The sequence below is a fragment of the Terrapene carolina genome, unplaced genomic scaffold, assembly GCF_002925995.2.
Source record: "Terrapene carolina triunguis isolate 2854851 unplaced genomic scaffold, T_m_triunguis-2.0 Scaffold21, whole genome shotgun sequence".
Lineage (NCBI taxonomy): Eukaryota > Metazoa > Chordata > Testudines > Emydidae > Terrapene > Terrapene triunguis.
The window spans coordinates 412,416-427,096 of NW_020664372.1; the positions used below are offsets into that span (position 1 = coordinate 412,416).

Sequence of the window (14,681 nt, forward strand, 5' to 3'; positions counted from 1 at the left end):
AGTACAATCACATAAAAAAACCTGGGTTTATTCCTAAATTCAGACTGTAGGATTCTAGTTTTATACTGCCCTTAAAGATTGCTTGGCTTGACTGCCACAGAGACTAATTGTAATTCAAGAGCCAAATGTTTGTGTGGAGCTTACACTCAGACATTTGCAACTGCCTTCACACTAGCACAGAGAAGAGCACAAAGATCAAACCAGCATCTATGCCTTGATATGAAAGTTGGTTCATGCTATCACATACTCAGGAAACAGGTCAGGTCATTCAATGATAGAGTGACATTATCTCTGCTGGTCCTTACCATTAAAAGGACACGTCTTCAAACCACATGTCACTAAGACTAATTTATATTCTTATCAACCCAAGTGGTCTCAAAGGTTTCCATTCTGATCAAATACTAAAAAGTCTTGTCTTCAGCCAGAATTACCTTCAAAACAGCTAAAGGCAAACCAGTTCAGAATAATTCTGAACTGTTACGAACTGAGTGACTTCTGTAATTGAACTACAAACTTTTTTCCTAATAGATCTGCATTGGTTCAGAGAAAAAGATTGTTTTCTACCAGTAGGTCCATTCCCCATAATTCATGTGCCTCCTTGAATGCTGTGATCTCTGGGATCCTCACCCTCCATTAGGTTTTAAACTGATTCAACTGAGCAATTAGAAAATACGAAACTCAGCACTAATGCTGACCAAAAAGCATGATATAGCTTTATTACTGTAATTGATAAACTTTAATGGGAAGCACACAAGGGTCTAGTATATTTTCTATACAGAATTTGTTAGCTCATGATGGTCTAATATTGTCTTATTCTACTTGCATACATTTCTAATCCATCCCTTACTTGCAATAACTTTCAGTAATAAAATGGAAGGGTTTTATGGCATCTAGAATCAGGTCAAGTTGAGTGTGTGGTTTTGAAAAAAAAGAAAATGTAATGACATTTTTATCCCTCTTGTCTATCTGCAATGAGGCTTCTGTCAAACTTAGCCAAAAGAAATTTCCATTGTCAAGTCATGTTTCATCTGTTAAATGATGTAATAGAATAGAAGTAGCTGGCTTCCAGGCTTCCAGGGGCTTTTACATGCAGAAGATGAATAAAACATTTAATGTGACCAAAACCCACATGCTTGTTTTGAATACAAGATTAAGGTAGATTTATGAGACAGGTCATTGGACTCATATTTTTTGCAACAAAGTCCCAATGGGACTAAAAAGCTTGCTCTTCTTTCTGAATTGAGTTTGTGCTAATTCTCAGGATATGATTTCAGGGCAACCTCTGATTCCCAACTCTGACAGGGAGGGACAGTCCAAAGTTACTGAAACAAGCATTGTGTTGTTTTAATTTTTTCATTTACTTCCCCTCAGACTCTAGAGAAGCAGCTTAATCATTTTGAATGAGTAAGAGTGCTGAAATATTCAGACCTTTCAACCTTTCCTCTTTATTTTAATAAGAACTGATTCCCTCTCCTTGCCTAAACACATGTCTAAATGGGAAAGCCATGACCCCTTTGAAGATAAGATTTTGACCGAAGAACATCACATTATGTCTACTTTTCCTTTTAATAAAACCAAAGTTGAAAAAGTAACTGAATGTGCTGTGATGATTCCACAGTCAAACCTCTTTGTTTCATGAAACCTCTTCTCATATCCCTTCTGCTCCTTATGAAGAGCTAGCCCTGGGTGCTTCCAGTTATGCAGCTCTGCAGTACATATTCTCAAGAACAGTACCTGAACTTACTGCAGTATGTTTATACATTTGCTCCTACAACAGACTGATTTTTTCTTGTTCACTGACTGAACAGTTTCTAATGACTGGACAGGGCATAAATCCTTAATCTTTCCCATTTTCAAATTTCCTCAACTTTGTGATCAACAGAGTATTCACTATGAAAATCCCTTTTTTCACAAAGTTATCATTCTTGTTGTCTGATAGAAAAATAAACATTTCACAGTCAGTAAAATCCAAAGCAGTGCTGACAGAGTCACGGTTGCTTGATGACTACGATGCAGGCACCAGCTCTTCCAATATTTAGGGAAGCCATCTGCATAAAAAAAAAAAGATATAAATTAACAGAAAATCACACAAGAAATGGCAGAAGTATTGTGGCACATATTATTCAGGAACTGTCAACATTAACAGCAGCTGAACTACCAAAAGTATACAAAACTCACTGATATCGTAGTACTGTAATTTTCAAACTACTTGCTTTTATCATACAGTACTCAGTTAAAGGTATAAGGAGGATAGGGAGGCAGTATGGTTTTACAGTTAGGCACTAGACTGTGACTCAAGAGGTCTGGGTTTGATTCTTGGCTTTGCCATTTATTCTCTATGTGATTTGGGGCAAGTTTTTTGTCTGTTTTGTTGTAAATTCTTTGGAGTAGGGATTATTTCTTATCTGTACACTGTACAGAGCCCCAAATCTCAGCTGGGAGCTATAGGTCCTACTATAGTACAAATCATTAATTTTAAAAAACTAGCATTTTGGGTTTAGGGCAGGGGTCGGCAACCTCTGGCATGCAGCTCACCAGGGTAAGCACCCAGGTGGGCCGGGCCAGTTTGTTTACCTGTTGCGTCAGCAGGTTCGGCCGATTGCGGCTCCCACTGGCCGCGGTTCACTGCTCCAGGCCAATGGGGGTGGCGGAAAGCGGCGCAGGCGAGGGATGTGCTGGCCGCGGCTTCCCGTCGCCCCCATTGGCCTGGGACAGCAAACCGTGGCCAGTGGGAGCCGTGATCGGCCGAATCTGCCGACATGGCAGATAAACAAACTTGCCAGGCCTGCCAGGGTGCTTACCCTGACGAGCTGCGTGCCAGAGATTGCCGACCACTGGTTTAGGGGATAGCTCCCTTCCTGATTACTTTTGATTAACTGCTTTTCTCTTATTCTTGCATAGTATATAAAATATTTCATGAAATATTTTCCATGGAACTGACTTGCTTTCTATTGTTTTTGAAAAACATTTAACACAGTGTAGCAATGTTTACATTTCCCCACAGCTATCACAAACTGATATCTGCAATACCAGCGTCCATTTATACTTAGGATAGAATGTGATTGGGCTACTGCTGTGGTATTTGCAAAAGTTACATTTTAATGGCAATAACTGCCAGACACAGTGATGACTCATAGCTTCTGCCACTATGTGCTTGCCACAAATTCTTGTAATAACACTATTTTGTCTCAATGATTTAAATGTTGTGGTATTTTAAGGCAACACTTCAGAGTCCACTTGAGGTGTTGTTCTGCCAGCTAAATTTATGTAACATAGAAACCCCAACATCATGACTATTCCGTGATGGAATATGGTGCTATGCAATATAAGTTAGATGGCAGAAGCAGCTTTACGACTAAATAGACAAACAGTGGGAGAAAAGAAATATTTTACAGATGAGGAACTGAGGTACAGTGAGAATAAGTAATTTGCCCAGGGTCACACAGGAAGTATGTCACAGCCTAGAATTAAAGACAGATCTTTGACTCTTAGTCCAGCACCTCAACAGAAAGACCATCTTTTTTGAACATGCACTTTAGGTCAGTCTCTGACACCAGAATTTTAAGGGACAATAATTACCAGGAAAGATATGACACTACGTTCACTCTGATGGAACAAAACAATAGATTCCAAGGCCAGAAGGGACCATTGTGATTATCTAGTCTGACCTCCTGTATAACACAGGCCAAATGATAAGAACTACAGATGAAGGGCAGAACTGAAAAGTGAGGAGTGGAAAGTACTTGATGAGACTTTTAAATTATATTTAAAATCTAAAATCATTATTTAAATACGTTTTAATAAGCATCCTGGCACCCACAAGGTACTGAGAAAGCTAAAAGATTACACTGTAGCATGGGTAAGGGAAATTACCTTTTACATGATTTTCCATAATGTTACTACTGTACATAACCAAACTATTACAATTTTAATCTTGGGAACCATTGGTGTTATCACTACTTCTCCTGAGCGAACAATGAAGAGCATTCTTATATATATAGTGCATTATATATATTCCACCTATGCCAATGTAGAGTTCAGAACTATTGTAAGTTTTCAAAGGCCACTAAGGGTGAAATTGAAGGATGAGACGCAAACCACAAAAAAAGACCAGAATGTTAAAAGCTGAGGTGCTGATACAGGCCAAAATCTCATCCTTCCTTAAGGAAATATGCTTTGTACTGGGGACTTAGAATAGAATTGTGGAGCCTTAAAATTCCACCTCTCCTGCAAGATGAATTCCAATGAATAGCACTGACTTCCTGTAGTAAAGTCTCCCTTCTTGTGGGGCTGGTGGAACAATAAGGTTCCAGAATAACACAGAGAACATGTGGCTCCAGAAATCCTTCCTACAGCCTGGATCCAGGATATGAAAAGCTGCGAGTCAGTCATTCTGTGGTTGCTTTTGCAGCATTTGTGCTGTAGTAGGAAGTGTGACCTAATGTTTACTTCATGGCCATGCTACATGCAAAATGGCTGAAGGCAGGATTTTTCCTTCAGACTTTAAGACATGTTGTTATGACAAATCAAAACAATATGCAATTCAGAGACAGTGCTGATTGGCTGTTCTTTTTTATAAGAACATAGTAAAGTCTATTCTCACCTTATTAATTAGAGACCAGATTCTACCGCTTTTCCTCATGTCTATTATACTTGGCAAGTAATCCCATTCAATGGAAAGATACTACACAGGATGAGGAAAGGTGGTAGAATTAAGTCCTAATGGATTTATGCCTGACATTCCCAAGAGGATTAGTGGGAAGTACGCACATTAATCTTGTATCCATCAATGGGAGAATAAAAAGCATTTGGTATTTTATTTTTCTTGTTGACAATAAGATTTATTTTTAATTACACTAAAGCACAACAAAATCCTGAAGTATATAGTTCAATACTTGTTTTATAATCTTTTAAAATCCAGAGTTAAAGAAAATTTCACTTTAATAAAAGCAGTTGTCTGTGCACTGATATATGCACAGGCACACATATTTATCAGATTACTAGACTGTGCGATACTTTGCTCATGCTTTCCATAGCAACTTGTGAAGGGGACTTTTAACCAGGAAAAAGAATTCCCAAGATAACTATATCAACGTTCACATAAATTGATTGTCCTCTGGGTGAAATTAACCCACAGTGCTGAGGGTTGAAGCAAGACTTCTGCAATACCTGATTCATTTGGTGAGGTTGCATGAGGTGGAGGATGAGAACAGTTGCTAAGCCTTCCATATTCTGGGTACTGTGGAGAAAGTCTCCAGTCTGATCCAAAGCAGGCAGGAGTCAGATGTGTAAAAGTCAGGGTTACTAGTTTCAAAACCATGTGGCTCCAGTGTTCCTAACTTGATTCCTGCTTCCTATGCAAGTATAATGTGCATAGCTTGCTATTTCAACCCATGAACAGAATTAGTTGCTGTAGAAGGGTGGGGCTGCAACGGCATGGCCTGTGGAAGATTAGGTGGTTCATTCATTGTTCTAGCACTATCATAATGGCTACTCCAGAAAAACCTAAAAATCAGAAAGCTTTCTTATTACTGAATTCTACAAAACTCAGTTGCTCATGCTTTTTTATGGGGACTGGCATACCTTTATGCCTTTTAGAAAAAAATGTTTTTGCATGGGCCTGTCATATCACAGGATGCATAATCAATAAATCATACACTTGTGTTTTCATTAGCAATAAGTGATGACACAAAGAGACAGAGTAGTAAGAAACAGAACTTTTCCAAAATATACTAGGAAGCCATTGCTATGTGTCTCCAAAATATTCCAGGCATTCCTAAACCACGCCAATCTATGTTTCTTCTGCCATCAACTTAGTTCCACCCATCATACCACAGCTGTATATTCCACATTTCAAGTCGCATTTTTTATATTTCAGCATTCAGCATATTTCATAGTGTCCATTAAATGAAGGCAATGGAAGGAGAGAGTGAATAGAAAACTCTACATGGTAAACAAAGGAAACAAACTGCTTTCCCAGCAAGAAATCTGCATGACAAATTTGTCACCAAACAAAACACCAGAGCCACTTTTGACAACTACAGATTCAGTTTCAACCAGTATACTGAAAATTCAGAATGAAAATAGCATTTCAATTGAAAATCAGACAGATTAAAAACTTTATTAAAAGCATAGCTAGATAATATTTTTAGCAACGAGTTTATCTGTCTCTTCTTGGTTTCGAAGGAGACACATTTTTCTTTTGTTTCTTCTGGGGAAACTCGTATCATCATAGTTGTTGAAATATTAGGAATAATTTTACAGCTATGGCAGTGTCAGCTACTTACTAATGTTAATTCATTGTGAAAAAATAAATAAAACAAGTTTATAAGTACCTGCGTCCATTCATTAGTTTGAGGGTCATATGATTCCATAGTGTTCAGGTATGTCTGGCCATCATATCCACCCACTGCATATAATTTATCACCAAGAAGACAGACACCAACTGCATCTCGAGGCATACTCAATGGAGCCACCATTGTCCAAGTATCAGTTTTTGGATCATATCTGAACAAGAAGAAAGGAAGATGCAAGCTTAATGAAAATCTAGGTATTAGCTCATGTCCACCTTTACAAAAAATCTGTCCTTCTTAAAAGACTTGTTTACAAGCATCTTATCATAAACAATCTTTTCAACAGCAGAAAAAAAAAGAATTATGTGCTAGATTCTGAAACTTTTATGTTGAATGGCAATTTATTCTGTGATTAGTCCCTTGGAGATGAATGGACTATTTACAGAGTAAGATGCTATTTAACATGACTATGACTAAGAATGGCAGAATCTGGCCCTATGTAAAAAAAACCAAACTAGTTAAACTCTTCTTCTATAGTATAATGGAAACTACTTTTCCTAAAATTAGATTGAACTCTACAGTAACTTCACTGAAACCTGTCTCAGAAGTCAAGAGATGTTTCATGCTGTATTGTGCCACTGTTACTCATATTAAGTAGCACTACTCTGAAAAAGAAAGAAAGAAAGAAAGAAAGAAAGACGATTGATCTAATGTAAAAAAAAAAGTAGTCTCTATCCCAGTGTAATATGACTGGGTACGATGATCAAAAGTACTTAAGAATTTAGAAGCCTAAGTCCAACCAAAAGTCAATAAGGGCTAGGTTCATAATAAGTCACTTAGACATATATTCACAAAGATACTTAGGTGTTGTGATGCTTTTATCCTTTAAGTGCCTAGAAAATCACAGAAATACAGTGATTCACAGAGCCTGAGTTAGGTGCCTATGCTCCCCTATACAATGAATGGGGAGAGATAGGCAACTTAGAGTGGGATTCACAAAAACCAGCACACTAGGTGGGGAGTCAGCTATATAGCCAATTGGCAACGTAGGGGAGAGGCATGTATCATAAGCCCTACCCCTCTCATGGAGATAATCACCTGAGCCTGGGCTGCAGGGTGGTGCCTGACTCTACTTGTGATCCACAACCATGAACCCTCTTTGGAGTTAGGCACCTAAGGCAATTTTTGCAAGAAGTCAGGGGACAGAGGTTGGGAAGATGAGAAGGAGGACCACATACTTTATCAGTGTTATACCGTGGTTCGGGTAGTCATTAAGGATCCAGAAGACACCCCTCCACACACACACTGTTGAGGAGAAATGATTTAAACAAGGATCTACCACTCTAAGGTGAGTGCTCTAACAATTGGGCTTTGGAATATTGTAATGTGGGGCTCCCTCGATCTCTCCTGTTGAAGACATTGCATTCTGGAGAAATATTTAAAGAGTCATTTTGGCCAGAGAGAAAGACAGAGAGCAACCAACCATAAGAATGAATACCCAGGATCCTGTCCTCCTTCTCCAATGACTCTTTAATTATTGATCCAAAGGAAAACAGCTTCAACAGAAAAGTTGGAGGGGGCCTCATAATAAAATATCCCATAGCCCAATGGATAGAGCACACACCTGAAAGGTGGCAGAGCCCTGTTCAAATCCCTTAATCTCATCAGGCAGAGGAGAACTTGAACTGGGTCTCCCACATGCCGGGTGACTTCCCTAACTACTGGGCTAGATGTTATGAGAGAGAGAGCCGCTGCCACCACCCTGTTTTGTGTGAACTCACCTGAGAGGTCCAATCCAGTACGCAGCCTCTGAGTATGCCTACTGGATTGGGTCCCACATGCAAGTTAGGCAGCCTATTTTTACCTGGCTTGAGAATCATTGTGAAGCTTAGATGGGAGATAAGTGTCTGGACTCCTAAAGTGGGGCAGTTGTGCACATGCCCAGAGACAGACACACACGCACCTAGGGAACTTTTTATTGAAAAAAATCTTAGGTGCGGAATGAGTTTAGACACCTACAGAGTTCAGTGGGAGTTTTGTGAATTGCAGTAGTGCCTAAATCTGGGACTCAGGCACCTAAGCACAGACTTAAGTGCCTAAAAACTTTTTTGAATTTAGGCCTTGGGCACTTCTGAAAAAAATTATCCACTTTTATTATCTATGCCATTACTTTCATTGGGCTAGATGTTTCTTCCATTTGCCTTTAGTTTGCTATGACAGACATTCTGGCACAGCCTGCTCACGCCTGCTTTAATCAAATCTCCATTTTCTCTGTCAAAACACACACTTGCTTTTTTTTTTTAAATCACTCTATGAGATTTATCGAAATCTGATGTCATCAGCTTTGATGCTTCTATGTAATGATGTTAAATCCTGATCAGTAGAAACTGTGAATCGGACTTCCAATTTCAACTATCCTGATTTTGGTATGTATGTAAGGGCATTTCCCAATTAATTTGATTGTTTTAGAGAAAAACAAAAGCTATATTTCTTTGCATGTCTTTCCCAAATCTTCTGCAGCTGGAAGTAATACTGCATATTATTATTATTTTATTAGAGGTGTAATAAAAATACTCAGTATTTTTCAGTTACAAATTATATTATTTGGGGGTTATTTTGACCATTTTTTAAAATAGCATTTACTCCCAAATAGGTAATGTTCAGGATATAATGCTGTTAAAAATATGAGCAAAAGCTCAGTTGCCTCTCTCCTTGCCCTAACCTTGACATCTTACAATTTATTTATTTCTATATTCAGGAACTTTTATGGTATCCCCTCTCACCTTGGAGCACATGAAGTTACTACAAAGATGAAATGTACAGCTGTTTTTCACAGAAGAATGTAAGAAAATGTAAGCATTTCTTACTACAAAAAAGGGAGCTCTTTTTTTCAGTTGTGTTTTGTTGACAGAATTGAGTTCTAAGCATTCTATTTAGCCCCTGGTTACCTGTTTATAAAAAAACAGTGATGTTATTTATATTTAGCTTGCCTGTTTTTTTCAGCTACTCACCTTGACCCTTGCAATCAGAAAGAGAATACTGTATCATAGAGTCTATTAAAGTGTATTGCCCTCTGGGAGGTGAAGACACAATGCACACTTGTTAAAGCTGGTTGTAAAATGAACATTAGCTGGAGGCATATGGTGCTTTCGGAGGAAAAGTCATACAGTCTTTGAGAAAATCCATTCAGAATTAACATTTTTGGGCTTTACCATATGTGTATTTTCCCTTCCAGGTCTTCAAAGATTATTATAATCCCCATCCCCCCATAATTTACAACAATTAGGATAATACTGGGAGATGTAATAGAATTCTTGGTCTTTAGTCAAAACATTCAGTCCTTTAAAAAAGATGAAGGAGGAAAAATGCATGATAGTAATATTTTAATTCTCAGCTAGACAGTACAAAAACCTGCTCACTTTACTTATCTGAGTAGTTCCAGTGAAGTCAATAGGATTAATAAAGTCAGTGAATAGATGTTATCCCCAACTATATGTTTCACTTTAGAGACCAATTTAATCAAGGTGAAAGTAAAGACAATTAATTCTTTTAACACACAATTAGGAGAACATTATTACGAACTGCAAAGCAGTTAAGAGGGAACTAAAACCCTGTTAAAATATTTAACAAATATTTCACGAACTGCCATCTTTTAGGTACAGTATATGGGTTCTGGAACTATCTAAGTTACGTCCTTCTTAGAAAATACAATTAACTGAGGATGACGGTATAGATGGGAAGAAGATGTGGATCAGGCTTTTTTTAAACAACTAACAAAATCGTCCAAAGCACAGGGCTTGGTGGAAACGGAAGACTTCAACTACCCAGACATCTCTTGGGGAAATAATACAGCAAGGTACAGATTATTCAACAAATTCTTGGAATGCATTGGAGACAACTTTTTATTACAGAATGTGGAGAAAGCGACTAGAGGAGAGGCTGTTTTGGGAGGAACTGGTTGAAGGTTTGAAGATGGAAGGACGCTTGGGTGAAAGTGATCATGAAATGATAGAGTTCATGATTCTAACAAAAGGTAGGAGGGAAAACAGCAAAATAAGGATAATGGATTTCAAGAAGGCAGACTTTAGCAAACTCAGAAAATTGTTAGGTAAATGGGAAGCAAATCTAAGGGGAAAAGAGAGTTGGCTGAAGAGAGTTCAGGAGAGTTGGCTGAAGAGATCCCTGAGCCATTAGCGATGATCTTTGAGAACATATGGAGAATGGAAAAGATACCCAAGGAATGGAAAAGGGCAAATATAGTACCCATTTATAAAAAGGAGTATAAGGACAATCCAGAGAATTACAGACCAGTCACCTAAACTTCAGTACCCAGAAAGAATAATGGAACAAATAATCAAACAATCAATTTGTAAGGACCTATAAGATAATAAGGTAAGTAACAGTTAAGATGGATTTGTCAAGAACAAATCATGTCAAAGCAACCTAATATCCTTCTTTGACAGGGTAACATGCCTTGTGATGGGAGGAAGAAGAAGATGTAATATATTTTGACTTTAGAAAGGCTCTTGATCCTGTCTCACATGACCTTCTCACAAGCAAACAAAGGATACATAGCCTAATGAGCATAATATAAAGTGGATGGAAACTGTATTCAGAGAGTAGTTATCAGTGGTTCACAGTCAAGCTGGAAGGGCATAGTGAGTGAAATCCTTCAGGGATGTATTCTGGGTTTGGTTCTATTCAATGTCTTCATAACTGATTTGGATAATGGAATATACACTTATGAAGTTTGTGGATGAGATCAAGGGGAGGGGATACAAGCACTTTGGAGGACAAATTAGAATTCAAAATGATCTTGACAAACTGAAGAAATGCCCTGAACTAAATAGGATGAAATTCATTAAAGGACAAATGCAACGTAATACACTTGGATCTGGGGGTTATAATTAGGGTGACCAGATGTCCCGTTTTTAAAGGGACAATCCCGTTTTTGGGAACTTCTTCTTATATAGGCGCCTATTACCCCCGAACCCCATCCTGTTTTTTCACAGTTGCTATCTGGTAACCCTAGTTATAATGGATCACAAATTAAATATGAATCAACACTGTAATACTATGGGGGAAAAGCGAAAATTATTCTGAGATGCAGGAGTGCTATAAACAAGACATAAAAAGGAATTCTTCCATTTTACTTAGCATTGATAAGGCCTCAACTGGAGTACTGTGTCCAGTTCTGAGCACCACACTTCGGGGAAGATGTGGACAAATTGGAGAAAGTACAGATGAATGCAACAAGATTTATTAGAGGTCTAGAAAACATGACCTAAGGAAAGATTTAAAAATGGGTTGTTTAGTCTGGAGAAGAAAAGGCTCTGGGAGACATGACAACAATCTTCAAGTACATAAAAGGTTGTTATAAAGAAGTGGGTGATAAATTGTCATCCTTATCCATTGAGGACATGACAAGGAGTAATGGTCTTAAATTGCAGCAAGGGAGATTTAGGCTATACATTAGGAAAAATGTCCTAACTGTAATGGTAGTTAAGCACTGGAACAAATTGTATAGGGAGGTTGTAAAATCTCCATCATTGGAGGTTTTTAAGAAAAAGTTAGACAAACACATGTCAGGAATGTGTTTGTCTAACTAGATAATACTTCAGTGCTGCTTCAGTGTGGGGGACCGGACTAGATGACCTATCAAGATTCCTTCCAGTCCTACATTTCTATGATTTTGTGATTCTATGTGTCAGTGCCTTTGTGTCTAAAAAAGCCTAGAATCAAGTCTTGTGCAGGTTACATATGCAAATAAGTTTGGTGTATGATTATCAGTTTTTAGTCAGCAAAAGTGTAGGACTACAAGAATGGAGATGTTGCAGGTCACACTTATGTGGAGAAGATTCTAGAATACCAGTTTACAATATGCCTGGCTCAAAGCAGTGCTCTAAATTCCTCACTTTCATGTGCACTAAATTAACCCACAACTTTTTTTGGTATGGGTTTATTTAACATAAACAGTACATGTATGTGAAATGACATAAAATACTATTATATGTGCCCATATATTTAAAAAAAAAAAGGAAAAGTGAATTAAAATTAACAGAGATTAGGTTGTGTGATATTTCAACACAAAAAAAGCAAGCACTACAATTTGTTTCCTCAACTTCTTTCATGATGCCTGGTTATTAGATAAGAGTAACTTTTTATATAAAGTGCCAAATTCAATCCTCAGTTACATGCTTACATTCCCATTAATTTCAGTGAGGGGAGAATTCAATCCAGAAACAAGGGAGTAACCAGAAACCATATGTGGCTGAAAAAGAAATGAAATTCACACTCTTCTTTTTTTCAAATTCCAAAGTAACACTGCTCCTATATGACAGCTAATACAAATGTTAGAAAAGCAAAAGGTGTTCTATCAGTTTTGCTCTCTGTTTTTCTAATTCATGAGCCTCAGGTAAATCTAGGGTTTCATGTCCATGTCCACTTCTAAAGATTTTGATTAACTTTCTCCTTGGAAAGGAGTGGCAGCTTTAAGTCTGTATGTTCTCACTTTCCTGTTTAGTCCTCCCTTTTAGCATTATAACTTTTGCATACCTTTGATATGTTAATTTTCTTAGTTTTTTTTAAACAATGTAATAAAACCTCAATTAAATGTAGACGCGTATCTGCAAATCACAGGCAGGATAGATCTTAATAGCTCCAATAGTGCCCTCGTGTCCTATTAAACTCTCTTGATTCACAGAATATTTGCTTGTGAAATGCAAAGTACAGGCTATATACTGTAAATACAGTGTCAGGCAATAACAGTCCTGCTGAAGGACCCACCATGGTGCAGTGTGCATCAGCATTACTTAAAGAGCTTTGTTTTATTACTTGCCTGACTATAATTTAAAAATTGCTAAATCTAGCTAAATCTAATTTGGTATTACAGGTTTGCTTTCATGCCGAGCTCTTGTCTCTTCAATAAGAAAATATTTCTGCCTTAGATACAGAAGTTTCCAGTGGAAATGTGAACAGACCTTAGTTCTGCTTCTGTGTTCATGTGCTACTAATGCAGTGGTTCTCAAAATTTTGTACTTGATGCAAAGAGGGGTTTGGGGTGGAGGCTGACAGCTCACAACCCCCCTGTAATAACCTCATGACCACCTGAGGGGTCCTGACCCCCAGTTTGAGAACCCCTGTACTAATGAAACAAAACAACACAAGTATTGTTTTCTATAAGCCCACTTTTGTATGATAGTTGTTATGGTACTATATTATATTTATCTTATTAAAGTAGTTATATATGGTTAATAACATTTTTGAGTTCACTTGTCATTTAGTAAAAAACAACAACAAAACCTTAACTCTTACAATTTTTAGGATACAGACAATTGTAACCTGTCTTGCATTCCAAAACAGCACATGTAATTGTACACTAAATGGATACCTTTCTACATAGTCCAGAAGTCGGGAACAGTGGTTAGAAGCAGGAGCATCATGGCCTCCAACTGCATAGAGAAAGCCATCACATGTGGCCACACCTACGCCTCCTCTTCTCTTACACATTGGAGCACACATATTCCATTTATTTGTGTGAGGATCATAATACTCCATTGAACTCAAACAAGAACTTCCATCACGACCTCCCACTGAATATAACCTAAAAAAAACCCAAAACATGCAAATTTCAGTACAAGAACTTTGATAAGCAAAACTATAAACAGAGAGGCTTTGTTTGCTTTTCTCATCTGTCGTCTGAAATGAAGGGACTACGGAATATGTTTTGTCAAATTTCAAGTTCACAGAAGTATAACACACTGGAAAATACATTGATGTTAGTACTATTGCCAAATTCACATTCTTCTGTGTGTTCTGCCAACCCTCAGTGGAATGGAAGTTATTTCCTGATTAGTCATTTGGGAATAGGTGGTTTAATTCTCAGCTCAAAATGCATACTACTTTCTTCTGCCTCATGGGCCAGAAATCTCAGGAGAAATTGCTTCTCCCACGATTTCCAAACCACAGAAGCAGGGTTGCTGCACAGTTGCCTACCATCTGTAGAGGGAAGGGAAAAAAACAAGGAAAATTGCAGGTGGTCAGTCATGCTCAGTAATCTGGGTCAAATAAGAACCTGGATAGACAGAGCAATGGGTGGAAATTGGTGCGGATGAGGAAAGAAATAATCTGGACGAAAACTACAGTACAAATTTTAGAATTGCAATTTTAGAACATAAATGGAGGGAAAATGGATTTTTGAAATCATAGAACATTTTTTGTACAAGCTGCTGTGTACAATTTAGAAGAGGAAAAAGCAAATTATCCAGTCAGAAAGCAGAAACAATATCACCATCTTCCCATACACAGTCTATCCACCATTTTCTTGGCTGTCCTTCTGTTCTCTGCCCTTGAACTCTAGTCTCAAATGGCTCCATAATAGGATTCCCT

General features: G+C 37.9%; 1 protein-coding gene across 2 annotated transcripts in view; it reads right to left on the reverse strand.

The window, feature by feature from the left end:
* Nucleotides 1-1,988: 1,988 nt before the first annotated feature.
* The window catches only part of KLHL1 (kelch like family member 1), a 416,713-nt gene continuing 404,020 nt past the window's right edge, over nt 1,989-14,681 (reverse strand). For both annotated transcript variants that reach the window (XM_024211986.2, XM_024211977.2), the window contains 3 exons: nt 13,684-13,896; nt 6,336-6,507; nt 1,989-2,048 (listed from right to left, as the gene is read on the reverse strand). In XM_024211986.2, the coding sequence (XP_024067754.1) occupies nt 1,989-2,048; nt 6,336-6,507; nt 13,684-13,896 (445 nt within the window). The remainder of the gene's footprint in view (nt 2,049-6,335; nt 6,508-13,683; nt 13,897-14,681) is intronic.